At 46.2% G+C, this 24,193-nt stretch overlaps 1 protein-coding gene across 1 annotated transcript in view; it reads right to left on the bottom strand.

Annotated features, from left to right (window-relative positions):
• HIP1 (huntingtin interacting protein 1) overlaps positions 1 to 24,193 on the bottom strand; it is a 375,550-nt gene that overhangs the window by 168,624 nt on the left and 182,733 nt on the right. Inside the window, exons 16-17 of the mRNA XM_069226771.1 lie at positions 3,076 to 3,192; positions 2,741 to 2,842 (exon numbers count right to left, since the gene is read on the bottom strand). Of these exons, the coding sequence (XP_069082872.1) occupies positions 2,741 to 2,842; positions 3,076 to 3,192 (219 nt within the window). The remainder of the gene's footprint in view (positions 1 to 2,740; positions 2,843 to 3,075; positions 3,193 to 24,193) is intronic.

Here is a 24,193-nt window from a genome sequence, read left to right as displayed (position 1 = left end):
TGCCACTATAAATTACAATTACATAGGACAAGTCTCAGCACAATGAAATTGTACCAAAACACTGCCATTCTACCACAGACAATGTGATTATATGTATACTTGGTAGGGTCAGTAAAGGCACTCCTATCTAAACCACTGGAGACAATTTCCATGAACAAAGCCACTTGTATTCCCTAATACTAGGAAAGGTATTCAGTCAGGTATTGGCTCTCAAGGCCTGCACGCTTAAGTTCTCTTGTGTTGGGAGGACCAGAATAAAAATGGTAAAGCCTAGAGGTGGCCAGAGTATTTCCCTTTGTTTCCTTCTTCCTAATAAAAGGAAACGATGGGGAGTCTCCCACAGCGCCAGCATAGCTTTAGGGATGGTATCATTGAATATGACAAGCTGCTCCTCCTAGAACCCAATCTCCAAAGTATCAGCCAGCTTGTGTCTTACTCTTTATTAAAATCAGAACGATAGGAAGAACATTTGTTTTCCCAATGCTTTACCATAGGAAGACTACACAGTTGTGGAGGAGATCTCCACATGGTAAGGTATATTAAAAAATAAAAAGGATGTTTTATCTAGAAAATAAATACAAATATTTTATATTAAATATTAATCTAAATACATTTTATGTATTTATTTGAAATGTAGAACAAAATCTAAAATGCTTCATCACTATTAACTTCATTTTAAAACATATCTTTAATTAATTAAAATAAATCAAAAAAACAAATTCTGTATTTTAAATTAAAAAATAAATGCTCGCCTAAAAAAAGTAGTTTCTCTTTATGCACTAACACTTATTAAAACAGATGTAGAGAATGAATTAACATTAATGTATATTATATTATGTGAATATGAATATTAAAACTTGAAACAGGGGATTAAAATATTGTGAATTAAATGAAACATATGTATTTTTATAAAATTAATTTATATTTACTGATACTTTTAACTATTTGAAATAACTGAATTTAATATAAAACATTATTTCCCATGGGGTTTTATTTTAGTTCCCTTCATCATGTAATTTCTATGAAAGGGGGGTTGCAGTACCAATGGCTGGTCATGTGTGGTGCTGGATTTACCACTGGTTTTTTGGAAGTACCTTACACTTGGATTTTGTGACTAGCCCAAAGGAGTAAATGTGCTCAAAAGTGTAAGCTACCTTTGTGATTTAGGTCCAGCTTTATGCAATCACCTAGGCCTATAATCAAGCTAGGTAAACGAAAAATATACCTACTAATAAAAAAAAATTAAAAATCAGTTAGCTATCCAATCCTTAAATCTGAATATAAATCCAATATGATTTTGGGGCTTTCGGACTGCCCTGCCGCTATAACTTATTTGAACTGTGTATTAAAATCAGATGGGAACAAAAAACAGTTTCAAAACACACATCATTTACAAGTTTATAATCCATCAGAAAAAGAAAGTGCTGATTAACAATTCATTAAAAAAGACATGGCTCTGCTATATAATCCGAAGATGGTGTCCATGGTGGGGTAAAAGTCTACACCAGATAGGGAACCTCCTTCTATGGCAGGAGGAATTTTGTGTCAGGAATGAATTGTGGACCTTACATCTACAGTAGATTCTGTATTTAGGGCAGAAAACAGCATGCATGATTATGGTGAATGAAGGTACTCATGTTTACAGCAGTATGTGGACCTTCTTAATATGGTGGGGCCTGCACCTATAGCGGTAGGAGAAGCTAGAGCCTCCTGAAGAGGACAGAACGTGTTTTTAAGGTGAACTATTACATTTGTGTTTCTGGTGGATGATGGCCCTTGTGCTGTTGGTGGAAGACGAGGTTCATTTCCATTAGGGATGATGAATCTTGTGTCTGTGGTGGATGGTTAAACTTGTGTTTAAGGCAGCTAGAGAAAATCATATTTATGGCAGACACTGGACCATGTGCCCAAATATTAACAGCAACCTGCAGATCAAGTGTCATTTGAAACAGGGAAGTTAATCTATAAAACATGGAAATCAACACTGATCTATGGAATAATGCTGTATGAAATTCTGTCTTTGATACATGTTTGACCTTGTGTCCAGACGATAGTTAAGCACTGTGTTTATGACAGATGGTTGGCTTTGCGTCTACCCTTCACTTGTGTGACCCTCTTAAGTCTACAGGTAAGAGTGGACCTTGTGTGGACAGTGAGCATTGTGTGCCAATTGTCCATCTTGTGCTTCTGGCAGATGCTGGACTTAACTACAATATAGCAAACCTATGCCTATTGAGAATGGTGGGTCTTGTGTTCAAAGCAGATCTTGCATCTACAGAGGAAGTAAGATCCCTCATCTACAGTGGACGATAGGCCCTGAAAGCAAATCCTGTCAATGGTGACTGTTGGCCTCATAACTACAGCAATGGACTTCATATCTGGCTCTGGTTAAAGCCAGATGGGGGGCTCCGCTGACTGGAGGACAGCAGAACCTATATAGAGGAGTGGTCCCTGTGATTACTGCACCTAGATAGAGTCATGTCTCTGGGGCATATTAGGAATTGATTCTTTGGTTAATAGCGGACTTTTCTCTTTACAACTAACAGTTTATATGGAGGAATGCCTATGTTTGAAATAAGATATGTGGCAGGCCGCATTTGCACAGGATTTATATTCCTTAATGTCCTATGAAATTACTGGTCTGTGAGGGCATCTCATCCAATGCTACTGCAAGATTTGTTTGTCAATGATATATGAATGAAGTAAGTAACTAATTGAAATGTTGTAGTAGCACACCTACCTGTTGTGAAGTATCCAGACTAATCTTTAGGACCTGAAGCTCCTGCTTAGTAGACATAAGCTCCCGCTGCATAGTCTCCATATCCTCAATCTGCTCTTGGGCCTATGTGGAAAAGTACACCTTTATTAATAGTACATCTCATATAGATCACTTCCTCCCTCAAGGTTTACAGGCCAACCCCCCTCACCCACCCCCCACCCGCTCATGCAGGTCTTGTTCAGAGAATATTTGATTATCCGGAATTAGAGGATTGCCTACATGTATTTTTATCTTGACTCTGTGCTCTCTTTTCAATACCTCCCCACATTAGAATCATTTGTTTCTCTTCAGCCAACCTTCCTCTGCGTGTGTTCATTCACTCGCTGGTACGAGTCTTCCAGCTCTTTCTTCGCCCGCTCCACGTCCCCTTGGGCTTGTTTTGCTATTGTCACTTGCTTGGTCACCTCAGCATTCTTGGTCATTGGAAAAGAAGAAGGTAAGATGTCAAAAGATGCCTTAACTTTAAATTATTACATTGCACAAACAATATAACACTTGACATTTTGAGAGAATTTAGGCTATTTCAAAGCTGTTTCATGTCGGTTTAATGCATGGCAAAGGGGTAGTGTGTAACATGTGAGTAACTTTTGCCTCGTCCACAACCGCCCGACATTTAAGGATCATATGCATGATAGTTTTTTGATATGTGGGTATACACTACAGATGAAATTAAAATATCTTGAGAAGTGGAGCAGCAGCACCAAGTATGACACAGATTTATCAGTTTCAGCTGCAACTGGTTCTGATATCGAACACATCTCAACTCAGGACTGTAATTGTAACAAATTTGTTGTTTCTGTTTGTTAAGTGCTAACCAAGTGCTGATGATAGACTATTGCAGTGCTATGCATCTTATAATTCTAATTTTGCAGAGTTTATATTAATCTTTCTAATGGTCCAAGAATACATTTCTTAAAGTCACAAACGGTTTTGGTACTGTTTCTTTAAAAGTGTGTAGGAAGCTGGCTCTGTATATACTATATCAAAATGAGATATAGTGAGCACAGATTCCAGGGGTTCCTCAGAGGCTCAACAGAGGCTAAAGTAGATAATACTAATGCTCTTTTTTGTGGTAGTGTGGTCGAGTAGTTAGGCTTATCAGAGGGTAGTGCAAAGAATTTGTTGTACACACACACAGACAATAGAAGAGGAGCACACACTCGATGACTAACTCTAGACCAATGTTTTTTTATATAGCAAAAATATATTTTCTTAATATAGTTTTACAACCAGAAGATTCAAGTTGCAGGTAAGTACTTCAATAGATTCGTATTTCACACATGTATCAATAGTACTTTATTTGAAATCAATAAGGTACACAGTTTTTGAAATATTGGCAATAATCTGTTTTAAAACTTGACAGTGCAATTTTCAGAAATAGTTCCTGGGGGAAGAAAAGTTAGATAATTTTACAGGTAAGTACTTACAGTTCCAGTCTCTGGGGGTTAGGAAGTCCACAGGTCGGGGTTCAAGCTAACCCCAAACACCCACCACCAGCAACACAGGGCTGGCCGGGTGCAGAGGTCAAAGTGTAGGCAAGATTAACATGGGCTCCTATGAAGACTGGGGGCACTCTGATTCAGATCTGCATGCAGATAAGTACCTGCGTCTTCGGAGGGCAGACCTGGGGGGTTTGGAGGAGCACTGGGGGGCCACAAGTAGGCACCAAACATACACCCTCAGTGGTGCTGGGGCGGCCGGGTGCAGGGTGCAAACAAAGGGGGTTATTACAACTTTGGAGGAGGTGTTAATCCGTCCCAAAAGTGACGGTAAAGTGACGGATATACCACCAGCCGTATTACGAGTCCATTATATCCTATGGAACTCGTAATACGGCTGGTGGTATATCCGTCACATTTGGGACAGATTAACACCTCCTCCAAAGTTGTAATAACTCCCAAGGTGTCCGGTCTCCTCCAAATGATTCTCTATGAGGGGACCCCGGGTGTCACTCAGAGGCTGTGGGTGCAGTGGTATCTTTATGCGTCGGATATCTTCATCTGGAGCTTTCACGGTCGGGGGGGGGGGGGGTTCCTCGGGTTTCTGTTTGCAGGCGTCGTCGTGGAGGGGTGGAGAGGTCAACCAGGGGGGGGGACCTTGCTCAGAATCGCCAGGGGATCCAAAGGCTACTGTCCCTGAGGGTGGCTACACCCTCCTTGTGTCCGCTTTGGGAGGGGGGCACAAACCTAATTCAATTGGTCCCTGTCCTCCAAACCAAGATGGAGGATTCTGCAGGGAGGGGGGTCACCTCAGCTCTGGACACCTTAAGGGTGGTCCTGGCTGCGGCAGTCACTCCCTGCTTTCCCTAATTTTCCTGCCGGACTTGCTGCCAAAAGTGGGGTTTTGTCAGGGGTGCAGGCAACTCCACTAGCTGGAGTGCCCTGGGGCACTGTAATCCGAGGCTTGGGCATTTGATGCTCACTGCCAGGTGTTACAGTTCCTGTAGGGGGGAGGTGTGAAGCACCTCCACACAGGACAGCCTTTGTTTCTGACCACAGAGAGCACAAAGGTCAGAAACTTGTCTGAAAGTGGCAGGCTGGCACAGACCGGTCAGTCTTGCACTAGCACTTTGGCTAATATACAATGTGCATCTCTAAGATGCCCTCTGGGTGCATTTTTCAATAAATCCCACACTGGTATCGGCGGGGGTTTATTGTGCTGGGAAGTTTGATATCAAACTTCACAGTATTCAGTGAAGCCATTATAGAACTGTGGAGTTCGTAATGACAAACTCCCATACACTGAATAGGACTACACTGCACTTACAATGTCTAAGAATGGACTTAGACACGGTAGGGGCATATTGCTCATGCAGCTATGCTCTCACCTGTGGTACAGTGCATCCTGCCTTGGGGCTGCAAGGCCTGCTAGAGGGGTGTCTTACCTATGCCACAGTCAGTGGCTTGTGGGCATGGCACCCTGAGTAGAGTGTCATGTTGACTTTGCCTTTTTCTCCCCACAAGCACACACAAGCTGCAAAGGCAGTGTACATATGCTTGGTGAGGAGTTCCCTAGGGTAGCAGAATACATGTTGCAGCCCTTGGGGACCTTCCCTGGTCACAGGGCCCTTGGTACCATGGGTACATTTTACAAGGGACTTAACTGTGTGCCAGGGGTGTGCCAATTGTGAAACAAAGGTACAGATTCTGGGAAACAAAACTGGTGCTAGGGCATTGTTAACAGGATCCCAGTATATTTGAATCGAAGTTGGCATCTACACTAGGCAAAATGTATGGGGTAACCATGCCAACAGTAGCACTTTCCTACAAAGTGCATTTATAGAACTATATGAATTTGATTTTTAAGGCATGTGTGCCATAGAGGAGAAGCACAAAAGCCCTACTTTAATGAAATTCTAGTTCTCTGTCAATAGAATTTGCCCAAAATCAATAAAGAGTAGAATATCTCTGGCCAAGAGCAGATTCCCGAAATATTATCAACTCTGGTTATAGAATCAGTTTCTATTCTTCCCCACCTTCCATTCCACTGAAATTGCTGAAATGTCTACACTTGAAGTGCCTCAAAGACAAAGAGAAAATTCTTTTTAGCAAAAGATCTATTGAGAAAGTCCCCAAGTTTCAGAAGAACAAAGGAAATTTACTCCCGTTAGTTCTCAGTTCAGGTAAGTGCAAAAGCCTGGACTTAGTTCAATCCTGTACCTAAAACATGTCAAAAAATGTGTCAAAACAGAAAAACTCTGCATGTTGGCTCTTCATCAAGTATATCTTCATCTTCACCAAAGATATTAGATGGCATCAACAGACCTGCAAGATTAGTATTTTGACATTTCCATCAGCTAGACATAGCGGAAGAGTTACACATCCCCATCTCCAAGACACATGAGAATTTTCTGTACATTCAAGAGGAACACGCTCATTGTCACCACCAAAGTTCTCTAGTTCAGTCTGAAGTCAACTTCGAGGGTATTTTCCAAATGTATTGTGGTGTGAAAATTGGAGCTGTGGAATCCGGGAGTATTTGTCTACCCACACATGGATGGTAGGCTACTGAAAGCCAAAGCTAAAAACTTCATGAATGTTATAAAGGCTCTTCTCTGTGACTTGGGTCTTCTGAGCAATGCATCACAATCAATTCTACACCCAGTGCAAAGAAAACAGTACTTGGGAGCTACAACACACAAGCTGCAAGCAAAAGTACCTCCTTCTGAGGAAAAAATAATCTATACGTTTGAAGATTGTTTCTCTGAAGGCAATAACAGATCCATATGCCAGACAAATATCCCTGTTGTTCAGCATAACTTCATGCATTTTGGTACTTCCCAGTGAAGAGGTGGCCAATTAAAGAATGCCTGGAGGATCAGTGGTATCAGGAGAGAGTGGACTGATGATGGATTAACACACAACGACTTGTCAACTCGGTCTCTTGGGTAGTTGTACAAGATATTGACTATGCTGTGGTAAGTCCTGTTCCATGAACCTCCCACCCCTGTCCCAGTTGTCACCGATGTGTTGCTGAAAGGCTGTGTAGCCTACATGAAAGATATATCAGCTAAGGACAGACTATATCCAACTGAGTTGAACCAAATGAACATGCTTGAGTTGATGGTGATTCTTCTGGCTCTGAAGTCTTCCCCTCCATCCATGTTTGCTTTACAAAAACAATATTAATTCAATACCAAGTCAAATGAACAACTACCATATAATAGATCAATAAGCAACTGGGTAAACGATCCTTCAAGGGAAGCACAACAGATCTGGTAATGGGCCCTGCCGAAGAACATTTCTTTAACAGCAATACTCTTTTTAGGTGTACAGAACAGGAGAATGGATGAGCTTCAGGGGCATCTTTTAGAACACCACAAATGGGCAGTGGCAGCCGGCAACTTTAGGAGGGAGGGGGGCAGGCGGGAAACACACACACACACACACACACACACATTCTTTCACACACAGACACTCACACACGCACATCCATTAACAACACTCATAACACTCAAACATGCACGTGTGCACCAAACATTCAATTTAAAACATCACACACACACTTACCTTCAGCCTCCAGGTCCCAGGAGGGTTGGGACTGCTGCCTTCCCTCATTGGCTGACCTTAGGGGAAGGCAGCAGTCCCAGCCTCGTCACAGAGTGGGATGGGGTCAGTGAGACTGCTGACCCCACCCCACTCTGTGACGAAGTGTCACTGATTGACACTCTCCCTGGGCGCTTCAGGGCTTAAACCTGAAGCGCCCAGGACGAGTGTCAATGGGTGACACTTAGCTTGTCACCCAGGGGAGGGCCTCGAGGCACCTTTGCTGAGCCGAGGAGGTCACGCCCATAGGAGCTGTGACCTCCTCAGCCCAGCAAAGTTCAGCTCAGGCAGCCAGGAGTCTGCGCAAATCGCACATGGCTCACTCCTGGCTGTCTGAGCTGAAAATGAAGAGTGTTTGTCAGGCTGACCTTTGTTCAGCCTGACAGACACTCTTCTTGAGGGGCAAAAGGTGGGGGGGCATGGCCCCTCTGCCCTAAAGGACGGGCCGCCACTGCAAATGGGTGGTACAAGACGGCGTGCATCAAAACAACTTTGATGAGGGGAGCAATCTGTAAATTGACTTGTCCACAATAGGAGGAAAGGCAATATGCCACGCCTTTACATCCAGTTTCTCAGACCCTACATCCAGAGGCAATATCCTTTCTATAGATTGATAGAGGACTATTTACCTATGTGTTTCTTCTGATCCTCTTGCTTCCCAACATTGACATCAAAGGATTATGTTACTTACCCTAAAATCATCTGTTAGTTGCACATAGTGTTGTAGATTGACATGCTCTGCATACTCCCGCAATCTAGTGTTGGGCTTGGACGATTAAAAGTTGTTTTCTTTGAAGAAGTCTATTGAGTCAAAAGGTCTCTGTGACTCCCCCCTCTGCTCTTGGATGCACATGGACACTGTAGGAAGTTGGCTCTGTATGTGCTATTTCAAAGTAAGGAATAGCATGCACAGAGTCCAAGGGTTCCCCTTAGAGGTAAAATAGTGGTAAAAATAGATAATACTAATGCTCTATTTTGTGGTAGTGTGGTCGAGCAGTAGGCTTATCCAAGGAGTAGTGTTAAGCATTTGTTGTACATACACATAGACAATAAATGAGGTACACACACTCAGAGACAAATCCAGCCAATAGGTTTTTATATAGAAAAATATCTTTTCTTAGTTTATTTTAAGAACCACAGGTTCAAATTCTACATGTAATATCTCATTCGAAAGGTATTGCAGGTAAGTACTTTAGGAACTTCAAATCATCAAAATTGCATGTATACTTTTCAAGTTATTCACAAATAGCTGTTTTAAAAGTGGACACAGTGCAATTTTCACAGTTCCTAGGGGAGGTAAGTATTTGTTAGGTTAACCAGGTAAGTAAGACACTTACAGGGCTTAGTTCTTGGTCCAAGGTAGCCCACCGTCGGGGGTTCAGAGCAACCCCAAAGTCACCACACCAGCAGCTCGGGGCCGGTCAGGTGCAGAGTTCAAAGTGGTGCCCAAAACACATAGGCTAGAATGGAGAGAAGGGGGTGCCCCGGTTCCGGTCTGCTTGCAGGTAAGTACCCGCGTCTTCGGAGGGCAGACCAGGGGGGTTTTGTAGGGCACCGGGGGGGACACAAGTCCACACAGAAATTTCACCCTCAGCAGCGCGGGGGCGGCCGGGTGCAGTGTAGAAACAAGCGTCGGGTTCGCAATGTTAGTCTATGAGAGATCTCGGGATCTCTTCAGCGCTGCAGGCAGGCAAGGGGGGGGTTCCTCGGGGAAACCTCCACTTGGGCAAGGGAGAGGGACTCCTGGGGGTCACTCCTCCAGTGAAAGTCCGGTCCTTCAGGTCCTGGGGGCTGCGGGTGCAGGGTCTCTCCCAGGTGTCGGGACTTAGGTTTCAGAGAGTCGCGGTCAGGGGAAGCCTCGGGATTCCCTCTGCAGGCGGCGCTGTGGGGGCTCAGGGGGGACAGGTTTTGGTACTCACAGTATCAGAGTAGTCCTGGGGTCCCTCCTGAGGTGTCGGATCTCCACCAGCCGAGTCGGGGTCGCCGGGTGCAGTGTTGCAAGTCTCACGCTTCTTGCGGGGAGCTTGCAGGGTTCTTTAAAGTTGCTGGAAACAAAGTTGCAGCTTTTCTTGGAGCAGGTCCGCTGTCCTCGGGAGTTTCTTGTCTTTTCGAAGCAGGGGCAGTCCTCAGAGGATGTCGAGGTCGCTGGTCCCTTTGGAAGGCGTCGCTGGAGCAGGATCTTTGGAAGGCAGGAGACAGGCCGGTGAGTTTCTGGAGCCAAGGCAGTTGTCGTCTTCTGGTCTTCCTCTGCAGGGGTTTTCAGCTAGGCAGTCCTTCTTCTTGTAGTTGCAGGAATCTGATTTTCTAGGGTTCAGGGTAGCCCTTAAATACTAAATTTAAGGGCGTGTTTAGGTCTGGGGGGTTAGTAGCCAATGGCTACTAGCCCTGAGGGTGGGTACACCCTTTTTGTGCCTCCTCCCAAGGGGAGGGGGTCACAATCCTAACCCTATTGGGGGAATCCTCCATCTGCAAGATGGAGGATTTCTAAAAGTTAGAGTCACTTCAGCTCAGGACACCTTAGGGGCTGTCCTGACTGGCCAGTGACTCCTCCTTGTTTTTCTCATTATTTTCTCCGGCCTTGCCGCCAAAAGTGGGGCCTGGCCGGAGGGGGCGGGCAACTCCACTAGCTGGAGTGTCCTGCTGGGTTGGCACAAAGGAGGTGAGCCTTTGAGGCTCACCGCCGGGTGTGACAATTCCTGCCTGGGGGAGGTGTTAGCATCTCCACCCAGTGCAGGCTTTGTTACTGGCCTCAGAGTGACAAAGGCACTCTCCCCATGGGGCCAGCAACATGTCTCGGTTTGTGGCAGGCTGCTAAAACTAGTCAGCCTACACAGATAGTCGGATAGGTTTCAGGGGGCACCTCTAAGGTGCCCTCTGGGGTGTAGTTTACAATAAAATGTACACTGGCATCAGTGTGCATTTATTGTGCTGAGAAGTTTGATACCAAACTTCCCAGTTTTCAGTGTAGCCATTATGGTGCTGTGGAGTTCGTGTTTGACAGACTCCCAGACCATATACTCTTATGGCTACCCTGCACTTACAATGTCTAAGGTTTTGTTTAGACACTGTAGGGGTACCATGCTCATGCACTGGTACCCTCACCTATGGTATAGTGCACCCTGCCTTAGGGCTGTAAGGCCTGCTAGAGGGGTGGCTTACCTATACTGCATAGGCAGTGAGAGGCTGGCATGGCACCCTGAGGGGAGTGCCATGTCGACTTACTCGTTTTGTCCTCACTAGCACACACAAGCTGGCAAGCAGTGTGTCTGTGCTGAGTGAGGGGTCTCCAGGGTGGCATAAGACATGCTGCAGCCCTTAGAGACCTTCCTTGGCATCAGGGCCCTTGGTACTAGAAGTACCAGTTACAAGGGACTTATCTGGATGCCAGGGTCTGCCAATTGTGGATACAAAAGTACAGGTTAGGGAAAGAACACTGGTGCTGGGGCCTGGTTAGCAGGCCTCAGCACACTTTCAATTGTAAACATAGCATCAGCAAAGGCAAAAAGTCAGGGGGCAACCATGCCAAGGAGGCATTTCCTTACACAACCCCCCCCCAAACGAAAGAGGATGAGACTAACCTTTCCCAAGAGAGTCTTCATTTTCTAAGTGGAAGAACCTGGAAAGGCCATCTGCATTGGCATGGGCAGTCCCAGGTCTGTGTTCCACTATAAAGTCCATTCCCTGTAGGGAGATGGACCACCTCAACAGTTTAGGATTTTCACCTTTCATTTGCATCAGCCATTTGAGAGGTCTGTGGTCAGTTTGAACTAGGAAGTGAGTCCCAAAGAGGTATGGTCTCAGCTTCTTCAGGGACCAAACCACAGCAAAGGCCTCCCTCTCAATGGCACTCCAACGCTGCTCCCTGGGGAGTAACCTCCTGCTAATGAAAGCAACAGGCTGGTCAAGGCCATCATCATTTGTTTGGGACAAAACTGCCCCTATCCCATGTTCAGAGGCATCAGTCTGCACAATGAACTGCTTAGAATAATCTGGAGCTTTGAGAACTGGTGCTGAGCACATTGCCTGTTTCAGGGTGTCAAAGGCCTGTTGGCATTCTACAGTCCAGTTCACTTTCTTGGGCATCTTCTTGGAGGTGAGTTCAGTGAGGGCTGTCACAATGGATCCATATCCCTTCACAAACCTCCTATAGTACCCAGTCAAGCCAAGGAATGCCCTGACTTGAGTCTGGGTTTTTGGAGCTACCCAGTCCAGAATAGTCTGGATCTTGGGTTGGAGTGGCTGAACTTGGCCTCCACCTACAAGGTGGCCCAAGTAAACCACAGTTCCCTGCCCTATCTGGCATTTGGATGCCTTGATAGAGAGGCCTGCAGATTGCAGAGCCTTCAAAACCTTCTTCAGGTGGACCAGGTGATCCTGCCAGGTGGAGCTAAAGACAGCAATATCATCAAGATAAGCTGTGCTAAAGGACTCCAAGCCAGCAAGGACTTGATTCACCAACCTTTGGAAGGTGGCAGGGGCATTCTTTAAACCAAAGGGCATAACAGTAAACTGATAATGCCCATCAGGTGTGGAGAATGCTGTCTTTTCTTTTGCTCCAGGTGCCATTTTTATTTGCCAGTACCCTGCTGTCAAGTCAAAGGTACTTAGAAATTTGGCAGCACCTAATTTATCAATGAGCTCATCAGCTCTTGGAATTGGATGGGCATCTGTCTTGGTGACAGAATTGAGCCCTCTGTAGTCCACACAAAACCTCATCTCTTTCTTTCCATCTTTGGTGTGAGGTTTGGGGACTAAGACCACTGGGCTAGCCCAGGGGCTGTCAGAGCGCTCAATCACTCCCAATTCCAGCATCTTGTGGACTTCCACCTTGATGCTTTCCTTAACATGGTCAGACTGTCTGAAGATTTTGTTCTTGACAGGCATGCTGTCTCCTGTGTCCACATCATGGGTACACAGGTGTGTCTGACCAGGGGTTAGGGAGAAAAGCTCAGGAAACTGTTGTAGGACTCTCCTACAATCAGCCTGCTGTTGGCCAGAGAGGGTGTCTGAGTAGATCACTCCATCTACTGTGCCATCTTTTGGGTCTGATGACAGAAGATCAGGGAGAGGTTCACTCTCTGCCTCCTGATCCTCATCTGTTACCATCAACAGATTCACATCAGCCCTGTCATGGAAGAGTTTAAGGCGGTTTACATGGATCACCCTCTTGGGGCTCCTGCTTGTGCCCAGGTCCACCAGGTAGGTGACCTGACTCTTCCTTTCTAGCACTGGGTAAGGGCCACTCCATTTGTCCTGGAGTGCCCTGGGAGCCACAGGCTCCAGAACCCAGACTTTCTGCCCTGGTTGGAACTCAACCAGTGCAGCCTTTTGGTCATACCAAAACTTCTGGAGTTGTTGGCTGGCCTCAAGGTTTTTGGTTGCCTTTTCCATGTACTCTGCCATTCTAGAGCGAAGGCCAAGTACATAGTCCACTATGTCCTGTTTAGGCTCATGGAGAGGTCTCTCCCAGCCTTCTTTAACAAGGGCAAGTGGTCCCCTTACAGGATGACCAAACAGAAGTTCAAAGGGTGAGAACCCTACTCCCTTCTGTGGTACCTCCCTGTAAGCGAAAAGCAGACATGGCAGGAGGACATCCCATCTCCTTTTGAGTTTTTCTGGGAGCCCCATGATCATGCCCTTTAATGTCTTGTTGAATCTCTCAACTAAGCCATTAGTTTGTGGATGGTAAGGTGTAGTGAATTTATAAGTCACTCCACACTCATTCCACATGTGCTTTAGGTATGCTGACATGAAGTTGGTACCTCTGTCAGACACCACCTCCTTAGGGAAACCCACTCTGGTAAAGATACCAATGAGGGCCTTGGCTACTGCAGGGGCAGTAGTCGACCTAAGGGGAATAGCTTCAGGATACCTGGTAGCATGATCCACTACTACCAGGATATACATATTTCCTGAGGCTGTGGGAGGTTCTAGTGGACCAACTATGTCCACACCCACTCTTTCAAAGGGAACCCCCACCACTGGAAGTGGAATGAGGGGGGCCTTTGGATGCCCACCTGTCTTACCACTGGCTTGACAGGTGGGGCAGGAGAGGCAAAACTCCTTAACCATGTTGGACATATTGGGCCAGTAGAAGTGGTTGACTAACCTCTCCCACGTCTTGGTTTGTCCCAAATGTCCAGCAAGGGGAATGTCATGGGCCAATGTTAGGATGAACTCTCTGAACAGCTGAGGCACTACCACTCTCCTAGTGGCACCAGGTTTGGGGTCTCTGGCCTCAGTGTACAGGAGTCCATCTTTCCAATAGACCCTATGCGTTCCATTTTTCTTGCCTTTGGACTCTTCAGCAGCTTGCTGCCTAAGGCCTTCAAGAGAGGGACAGGTTTCTTGTCCCTTACACAGCTCCTCCCTTGAGGGTCCCCCTGGGCCTAAGAGCTCAACCTGGTAAGGTTCAAGCTCCAAAGGCTCAGTTCCCTCAGAGGGCAGAACTTCTTCCTGAGAAGAGAGGTTCCCTTTCTTTGGCTGTGTTGCAGTTGGTTTCCCAACTGACTTTCCTGTTCTCTTGGTAGGCTGGGCCATTTTTCCAGACTCCAGCTCTACTTTTTCACCCTGTGCCTTGCATTGTGCTCTTGTTTTCACACACACCAGTTCAGGGATACCCAGCATTGCTGCATGGGTTTTTAGTTCTACCTCAGCCCATGCTGAGGACTCCAGGTCATTTCCAAGCAGACAGTCCACTGGGATATTTGAGGAGACCACCACCTGTTTCAGGCCATTGACCCCTCCCCATTCTAAAGTAACCATTGCCATGGGATGTACTTTTCTCTGATTGTCAGCGTTGGTGACTGTGTAAGTTTTTCCAGTCAGGTATTGGCCAGGGGAAACCAGTTTCTCTGTCACCATGGTGACACTGGCACCTGTATCCCTCAGGCCCTCTATTCTAGTCCCATTAATTAAGAGTTGCTGTCTGTATTTTTGCATGTTAGGCGGCCAGACAGCTAGTGTGGCTAAATCCACCCCACCCTCAGAAACTAGAGTAGCTTCAGTGTGGACCCTGATTTGCTCTGGGCACACTGTTGATCCCACTTGGAGACTAGCCATACCAGTGTTACCTGGATGGGAGTTTGGAGTGGAACCTTTCTTGGGACAGGCCTTGTCTCCAGTTTGGTGTCCATGCTGTTTACAGCTATGACACCAGGCCTTTTTGGGATCAAAGTTTTTACCCTTGTACCCATTGTTTTGTGAAGAGGCTCTGGGCCCACCCTCCTGTGCAGGTTTTTGGGGGCCTGTAGAAGACTCTTTACTATTTTTAGTTTTGGTTGTCTCATCACCCTTCTGCTGGGGAGTCTTTGTGACCCCTTTCTTTTGGTCACCCCCTGTTGAAGTCTTGGACACCCTTGTCTTGACCCAATGGTCCGCCTTCTTTCCCAATTCTTGGGGAGAAATTGGTCCTAGGTCTACCAGATGCTGATGCAGTTTATCATTGAAACAATTACTTAACAGGTGTTCTTTCACAAATAAATTGTACAGCCCATCATAATTACTTACACCACTGCCTTGAATCCAACCATCTAGTGTTTTCACTGAGTAGTCAACAAAGTCAACCCAGGTCTGGCTCGAGGATTTTTGAGCCCCCCTGAACCTAATCCTGTACTCCTCAGTGGAGAATCCAAAGCCCTCAATCAGGGTACCCTTCATGAGGTCATAAGATTCTGCATCTTGTCCAGAGAGTGTGAGGAGTCTATCCCTACACTTTCCTGTGAACATTTCCCAAAGGAGAGCACCCCAGTGAGATCTGTTCACTTTTCTGGTTACACAAGCCCTCTCAAAAGCTGTGAACCATTTGGTGATGTCATCACCATCTTCATATTTAGTTACAATCCCTTTGGGGATTTTCAACATGTCAGGAGAATCTCTGACCCTATTTATGTTGCTGCCACCATTGATGGGTCCTAGGCCCATCTCTTGTCTTTCCCTCTCTATGGCTAGGATCTGTCTTTCCAAAGCCAATCTTTTGGCCATCCTGGCTAACTGGATGTCCTCTTCACTGGGGCTATCCTCAGTGATTTCAGAGGTGTTGGTCTCTCCTGTGAGGGAACCAGCATCTCTGACTATTATTTTTGGAGTCAGGGTTTGAGGGACCCTATTCTCCCTAGATAGGACTGGTAGGGGGGAATTGTCCTCCAAGTCACTATCCTCTTCCTCTGAGTTGCCACCCTCAGAGGGGTTGGCCTTTTCAAACTCTGCCAAAAGCTCCTGGAGCTGTATTTTGGTAGGTTTGGGGCCCATTGTTATTTTCTTTATTTTACAGAGTGACCTTAGCTCCCTCATCTTAAGATGGAGGTAAGGTGTGGTGTCGAGTTCCACCACAGTCACATCTGTGCTAGACATTTTGTTTCTAAAAGTTGGAATACTTTTTAAGAATCTACAACTGTTTCTAGAATCTAATTTCAAACTTTTAACAAACTTTTAAACTCTAAAAGACAATGCTAAACAGGGACTTAACACACAAGGCCCTAGCAGGACTTTTAAGAATTTAGAAAACTTTTCAAATTGCAAAAATCAATTTCTAATGACAATTTTGGAATTTGTCGTGTGATCAGGTATTGGCTGAGTAGTCCAGCAAATGCAAAGTCTTGTACCCCACCGCTGATCCACCAATGTAGGAAGTTGGCTCTGTATGTGCTATTTCAAAGTAAGGAATAGCATGCACAGAGTCCAAGGGTTCCCCTTAGAGGTAAAATAGTGGTAAAAATAGATAATACTAATGCTCTATTTTGTGGTAGTGTGGTCGAGCAGTAGGCTTATCCAAGGAGTAGTGTTAAGCATTTGTTGTACATACACATAGACAATAAATGAGGTACACACACTCAGAGACAAATCCAGCCAATAGGTTTTTATATAGAAAAATATCTTTTCTTAGTTTATTTTAAGAACCACAGGTTCAAATTCTACATGTAATATCTCATTCGAAAGGTATTGCAGGTAAGTACTTTAGGAACTTCAAATCATCAAAATTGCATGTATACTTTTCAAGTTATTCACAAATAGCTGTTTTAAAAGTGGACACAGTGCAATTTTCACAGTTCCTAGGGGAGGTAAGTATTTGTTAGGTTAACCAGGTAAGTAAGACACTTACAGGGCTTAGTTCTTGGTCCAAGGTAGCCCACCGTCGGGGGTTCAGAGCAACCCCAAAGTCACCACACCAGCAGCTCGGGGCCGGTCAGGTGCAGAGTTCAAAGTGGTGCCCAAAACACATAGGCTAGAATGGAGAGAAGGGGGTGCCCCGGTTCCGGTCTGCTTGCAGGTAAGTACCCGCGTCTTCGGAGGGCAGACCAGGGGGGTTTTGTAGGGCACCGGGGGGGACACAAGTCCACACAGAAATTTCACCCTCAGCAGCGCGGGGGCGGCCGGGTGCAGTGTAGAAACAAGCGTCGGGTTCGCAATGTTAGTCTATGAGAGATCTCGGGATCTCTTCAGCGCTGCAGGCAGGCAAGGGGGGGGTTCCTCGGGGAAACCTCCACTTGGGCAAGGGAGAGGGACTCCTGGGGGTCACTCCTCCAGTGAAAGTCCGGTCCTTCAGGTCCTGGGGGCTGCGGGTGCAGGGTCTCTCCCAGGTGTCGGGACTTAGGTTTCAGAGAGTCGCGGTCAGGGGAAGCCTCGGGATTCCCTCTGCAGGCGGCGCTGTGGGGGCTCAGGGGGGACAGGTTTTGGTACTCACAGTATCAGAGTAGTCCTGGGGTCCCTCCTGAGGTGTCGGATCTCCACCAGCCGAGTCGGGGTCGCCGGGTGCAGTGTTGCAAGTCTCACGCTTCTTGCGGGGAGCTTGCAGGGTTCTTTAAAGTTGCTGGAAACAAAGTTGCAGCTTTTCTTGGAGCAGGTCCGCTGTCCTCGGGAGTTTCTTGTCTTTTCGAAGCAGGGGCAGTCCTCAGAGGATGTCGAGGTCGCTGGTCCCTTTGGAAGGCGTCGCTGGAGCAGGATCTTTGGAAGGCAGGAGACAGGCCGGTGAGTTTCTGGAGCCAAGGCAGTTGTCGTCTTCTGGTCTTCCTCTGCAGGGGTTTTCAGCTAGGCAGTCCTTCTTCTTGTAGTTGCAGGAATCTGATTTTCTAGGGTTCAGGGTAGCCCTTAAATACTAAATTTAAGGGCGTGTTTAGGTCTGGGGGGTTAGTAGCCAATGGCTACTAGCCCTGAGGGTGGGTACACCCTTTTTGTGCCTCCTCCCAAGGGGAGGGGGTCACAATCCTAACCCTATTGGGGGAATCCTCCATCTGCAAGATGGAGGATTTCTAAAAGTTAGAGTCACTTCAGCTCAGGACACCTTAGGGGCTGTCCTGACTGGCCAGTGACTCCTCCTTGTTTTTCTCATTATTTTCTCCGGCCTTGCCGCCAAAAGTGGGGCCTGGCCGGAGGGGGCGGGCAACTCCACTAGCTGGAGTGTCCTGCTGGGTTGGCACAAAGGAGGTGAGCCTTTGAGGCTCACCGCCAGGTGTGACAATTCCTGCCTGGGGGAGGTGTTAGCATCTCCACCCAGTGCAGGCTTTGTTACTGGCCTCAGAGTGACAAAGGCACTCTCCCCATGGGGCCAGCAACATGTCTCGGTTTGTGGCAGGCTGCTAAAACTAGTCAGCCTACACAGATAGTCGGATAGGTTTCAGGGGGCACCTCTAAGGTGCCCTCTGGGGTGTAGTTTACAATAAAATGTACACTGGCATCAGTGTGCATTTATTGTGCTGAGAAGTTTGATACCAAACTTCCCAGTTTTCAGTGTAGCCATTATGGTGCTGTGGAGTTCGTGTTTGACAGACTCCCAGACCATATACTCTTATGGCTACCCTGCACTTACAATGTCTAAGGTTTTGTTTAGACACTGTAGGGGTACCATGCTCATGCACTGGTACCCTCACCTATGGTATAGTGCACCCTGCCTTAGGGCTGTAAGGCCTGCTAGAGGGGTGGCTTACCTATACTGCATAGGCAGTGAGAGGCTGGCATGGCACCCTGAGGGGAGTGCCATGTCGACTTACTCGTTTTGTCCTCACTAGCACACACAAGCTGGCAAGCAGTGTGTCTGTGCTGAGTGAGGGGTCTCCAGGGTGGCATAAGACATGCTGCAGCCCTTAGAGACCTTCCTTGGCATCAGGGCCCTTGGTACTAGAAGTACCAGTTACAAGGGACTTATCTGGATGCCAGGGTCTGCCAATTGTGGATACAAAAGTACAGGTTAGGGAAAGAACACTGGTGCTGGGGCCTGGTTAGCAGGCCTCAGCACACTTTCAATTGTAAACATAGCATCAGCAAAGGCAAAAAGTCAGGGGGCAACCATGCCAAGGAGGCATTTCCTTACAGACACAGACTGTTGTTAAATTGTTTTTCGCCCGACGGGTGAGAGTAGGAATGGAGTAGTGAGCTGAAATGAATAGAGTCCAGGCCTATAGAGAGAGAATAGTATTACGTAAAAGAGATCTGTAACAAACAATGGCTTCTGGGGGGAGGAGGGCGGGAGCATGTACATCTACAGCACTATATGAAACAAACGTATGCTTACAGGGTACGTAACATAATCCGTTCATAGCATATGTGGCTGTAGACACACATGCTCTGCATCAACTATAAAGCAGTACTCCCCTAAGCACAGCTACGATGTGAACCCGATGCCTAAGAGCACGGCCAACAAAACAATAAGGCTTACCATGGTCATTCTCCGAATTGTATACCTTGAGATTTTGATATTAGCGCTTTCGACATGAGGACTCTATCTGCCTTGGATGGCTTAAATGCTGATCCATACATTAACTGCGGTAACGCATCTTGTCCTTACTACTGGACATTTTATGATCACATATCCACATTAGCCTTGAGAAAGTCAATGTGACGAAACACATGTCGGCTGTAAACTGTGTATTGGACCGATTACACCTTGATAAGAATAAAACTTTATCATCACCAACTACGTGGCTTTGAACTTTCAGTTGCTTTCCACTTGGACGAACTATGCTGAACTACTTATGGTGTGCCCTCGTCTATACTGTATTGACATTCATTATTGCCGACTATTTTAGTCAGCATCTTCAACACCCTTGGTGGTTGGGTGTTACACCAGGCTGTCACCCTAATATACAGGATTTTGTTTCTAGTACTTTGTCTACAGACTTTATTGGATGTGCGAGCTTATGGCATTGGCCACCTGTTGTTTTCTGTACTCCCCTAAGCGGTGACTAGCCAGTGGATGGTGAAGAGGTCTAAAACAGAGTTCAGAGGCAGCATGCTGCCTAACAAGAATGTCCACACAATTATGCTTTGCAAAAGTGCGTGGGGTGGACGATGTGGCAGCTTTACAAATCTCTACTATTGGTATATTCCCTAGAAAGGCCATAGTAGCACCTTGTTTGCGGGTGGAGTGTGACTTGGGGTGGGAAGGTAGGGTTCTTTTAGCTTTTGTGTAACCGGTATGGATGCACTTCACAATCCCACCTGGCAATCATTGCCTTAGAAATGACGACTTTTACAACTCTGTGAAAAGGCCACAAACAGCTGTGTTATTCAAAGGATTTTGTTCTATCAATATAGTATACAAGAGCATGCTTGAGATCAAGTGTGTGAAATGTCCTTTATGCTACCGAGTCTGGATGTGGAAAGAAGACTCAAAGCTCAATGGCCTGGTTAAGGTGTAATGAGAAGACCACTTTGGATAAGAATTTTGAATTGGTTCGAAGACCCACTCTGACCTGATTCACCTGGAAGGACGGGTCCTGCAATGCAAGGATATGTAGTTCTAATACATCCTAAAGACGTTATAGCTACCAGAAAGGCAAGGCATCAAAGAGAGAAACTGCAAAGGGCACGAATGCAGTGACTCATTGAGGGCAGTGGAAGAGGTTGTGGGGGTGTTTAAGTCTGGTGACGATAACACTGATATTCCGGCTGGGGGAACACATGGTGGAAGGACAAGCTTAAGGCCCTCCACTACAGGAATTTTGAAAATGGAAGAGTGTTCCCTGTTTTGCATATATGCAGCATTGGTGGCTAAATATAGCCGGATTGACATGTAGCCTAACCCTGACTCTTGTAAGTATAGGAGGTAGCAAAAAATATCTTGCACCGTAGCCGTAAGAGGGTTTATGTGCTTTGGAGTAAAGTAGTGGACAAACCGCTTCCACTTAGCAGTATAGAAGGTGTGTCTTGTGGGCCTATGGGCTTCACGGAGTATGTCCATGCATTCATGAGGTAGGTCAATGTAACCAAACTCTAGGACCTCAGGAGCCAAATTCTGAGGTTGAGTTGTCTGGATGTCTGAATTTGTTGTGGTTTTGTGGGATAAGGTCTGGATTGGTGAAGAGCTTCTCGTGAGGGAGCGATGGAAATTTCTAGAAGAGTCGAGAACCATGGTTGTCTGGCCAAAGCTGAAGCTACCAGGAAGAGGGTGAGGGATGTCTGCTGCAGCTTCATGACCAACTAAGGAATCAGGAGAAGAGGAACAAAAGCTAACACAAAGATCTCTGTCCAATTCATTCACAGAGCATTGGCCATGGATTGGAGGAGTGGAAACCAAGTGGCATATTTTGAGCATTTTGTGTTTTTGTGTGCGGCTAAAAGTTCCAAGTTTGGGGTGCCCCATCTCAAGAAGTAAGGGATTAGGACTTGAGGATGGAGGTCCAACTCATGGACCTGTTGCTGCATCCTGTTGGGCAGGTCTGCAGAGTTGTTGTCCACTCCCAGAAGATACTCTGCCAGGAGACTGACTTAGTGATGATGGCCAAGTGCGAGATTCATTGTGCTAGGGCCTATAGATTAGGGGAGGGAGCGCCTTTTTGCTTTTGTAGGTAGAACATGGTGGCCATGTTGTCTGTGTGCACCAGGACTACCTTTCTTTGAATCTGCTGAAGAAAGAATTTGTGAGCTAGATGAACGGCTAACAGTTCCATGTGGCGATGTGGAGACACGTTTGATGAAGTGGTCACAGACCTGAACTATCATGTCATTGAGGTGTGCTCCTCAGCTGATGAGATGCGTCCATGGTGATGGTCACTTGCAAGATCTGAAAAGGGCCTGCCCTCCAACAGATGGTGCTGTTCCACTGCTGCAGAGAGAGGTGAGTGCTGGACCTTATCAACACTAGATCTTCCAACTGACCCTCCACTTGTAATCACTGGCTTGAGGAGCGTTCCCAAAGCGGGCACATATTTAGTCTGGCATGGAGCACTAGGGCAATGCATAAAGCCATTATTCCCAGAAGGTACATTAATGTACTAACTTGAAGTGGAAGGAGTAGTTGAAAAAGAGGGAGAAGCTGCTAGAATGCTTGCACCCTTTCCGGGCTGAGGACAGCTTTGCCCACAGCAGAGTCGAGTACAGACTCTAAGAAGGGCTGAATTGGAAGCAGCTTCATTTGTGTCTTGGTGGCATTCATTGTGAACCCCAGACTGTGCAACAGCAAAATCATGGCCTGGGTGTGGTTTAGGCATTCCTGTCTGGAGGGTGGTCAAGGTCCTTGAAGAGTCTTTTCACTGCTCCAAGGCCTTTCTTCAGTGTTGACTAGTGCTGGAGAGCAGTGGCACACTGGAAATGGTAGCAGTTTGCCACAGATGGAGTGGAGGGACTTGACTCTGACATGCTGCTGTTTGTGAGTGTGGGCATCGAAGGTACCCACACAAGGCATGGTCTTTAAGAATGGACGGGGCCTACTGAGGTGGATGGAGCATCTTTGGGAGCCTGCTTTTCTTCCTCCATGAGTTCTTCCTTGACTCCGAGACGTTGGAGTGCTGGAAGACCAGGCAGTTCACACAATGCTTCCTCAGCATTGAAGGGATCGGCCTCACCATAGTTATCTGGCATCTCTGCAGAGGATTTGGCCATCCTGCCGCGGGCCTACTATCAGTCTCTGCAGTGGTGCAGTCTTCTTCCTGTGAAAGGCAGAACAACAGTTACAGAGAGGCAAAAATGGCAGACGCCGTGTAAGTTAGCCCCGGGGTATTGAGGATGGCTCTGTGGGCATCTCCTGAAAGGCATCCAATCCATTAGCTCGGGTGCTCATTCTCCAAAGGGTAGTCCTGAGCATGCAGTGATCCGAAGCACCATTCAAGAAACCCAGCCACACAACAGCAAAACACTTGAGAAATGGAATCAGCACCATTTGAAGAAATGCATCAAACAGTCTTCTTACATGGGATAGAAAGTAACGGACTCTGAGGCAGCGATTGGAACCAACGAACTCATCCAGACAGGGAGCATGCTGACTTGCATGATAAAAAGATGGTGGATAAAAAAAAATCTAGCAGTGGAGTCAATAAACATGCACATTAAAGACCTGAGAGGAGTCACCAAGAGCTTGTGACTCATAGAGACTTCCCTGTAGAAAAACAAGTTGTAATCTTCCAAGACCAACACTAGAAGCCAAGAGCATGCATGTGTATTTACTGCTACATGGTGCCTTCAGAAGTAGGTGGGCCCAATATCTTGTATTTTGAAACCCCTTGTCAGCAAACCGTTTTCAACATCCTAACATTGAAGGATTTTGTTGTGGACAAGAGGAAAGTATTTCCTTCTTTCAGGAGACCTTTCACAAGATGGCAATTTAAGATTATCCTTTACATGCTTATGGGTCCTACTTTTGAATCCATGCACAAGACAGACCTGCAATACTACTCGCGGAAAGTGAAACTGCTTGTAGCTATAAAACAGTAAGAAGGGTAACTGAGCTTGAGGCTCTGTGTTCGGAGGAACTATATCCGGTTTTCCACTGTAACAAAGTTTCCTTAAGAACCCATATTTCTTTCAGTTTAAAGAATTTTGGATTTTCACTTAAATTAAACAATCTTGTCCCAGCCTTCTTTCCGAAACATTCATCTCTGGAAGAAAAATCACTTCATACTCTAGATGTTAAAAAGGGTTCCGAAATATTAATCGGCTAAGAACACACCTGTTAGACAGTACAGGCAGTTATTTGTAAATTATGATGCCGCCTGCACTGTACCTACTTATTTAAAGTAAACCATAGCGAAATGGCTAGTTTATTGCATGATCACTTGCTACCAAATCCTACCAAACCCCTTCCGGGTAATATCAAGGCTCAATCTACATGTGGCACAGCAGCTACTGCTGTCCTGATGCAGAACGTGTAGATTCCATATATTTGAAAAGCGGAAGCTCAAAGTTTATTACCCATGGAAAGCATTACTGCTTAAATTTTGAGTTCAGAACAGATACTCTAGTAAGTCAGGCCTTTTTGTGTAACTTATTTGCAAAGTAATCTTTTTACCATCTTCACCACTGTCCTTGGAACCCTCCTAGGGTTTCAGCATAGGTTAGTTTGATACTCTATTCTATTGTTTATGCATACCATAGAATGTGAATTTATTAACAGTGTTTTCAGACTACAATGCAAAGCAAGAATACCTGGTACACAAGAATA

The sequence above is a fragment of the Pleurodeles waltl genome, chromosome 3_2 (assembly GCF_031143425.1).
Source record: "Pleurodeles waltl isolate 20211129_DDA chromosome 3_2, aPleWal1.hap1.20221129, whole genome shotgun sequence".
NCBI lineage: Eukaryota > Metazoa > Chordata > Amphibia > Caudata > Salamandridae > Pleurodeles > Pleurodeles waltl.
The sequence above is the reverse complement of the archived record's forward strand: the minus strand, read 5'-3'. Positions and strand labels throughout refer to the sequence as shown.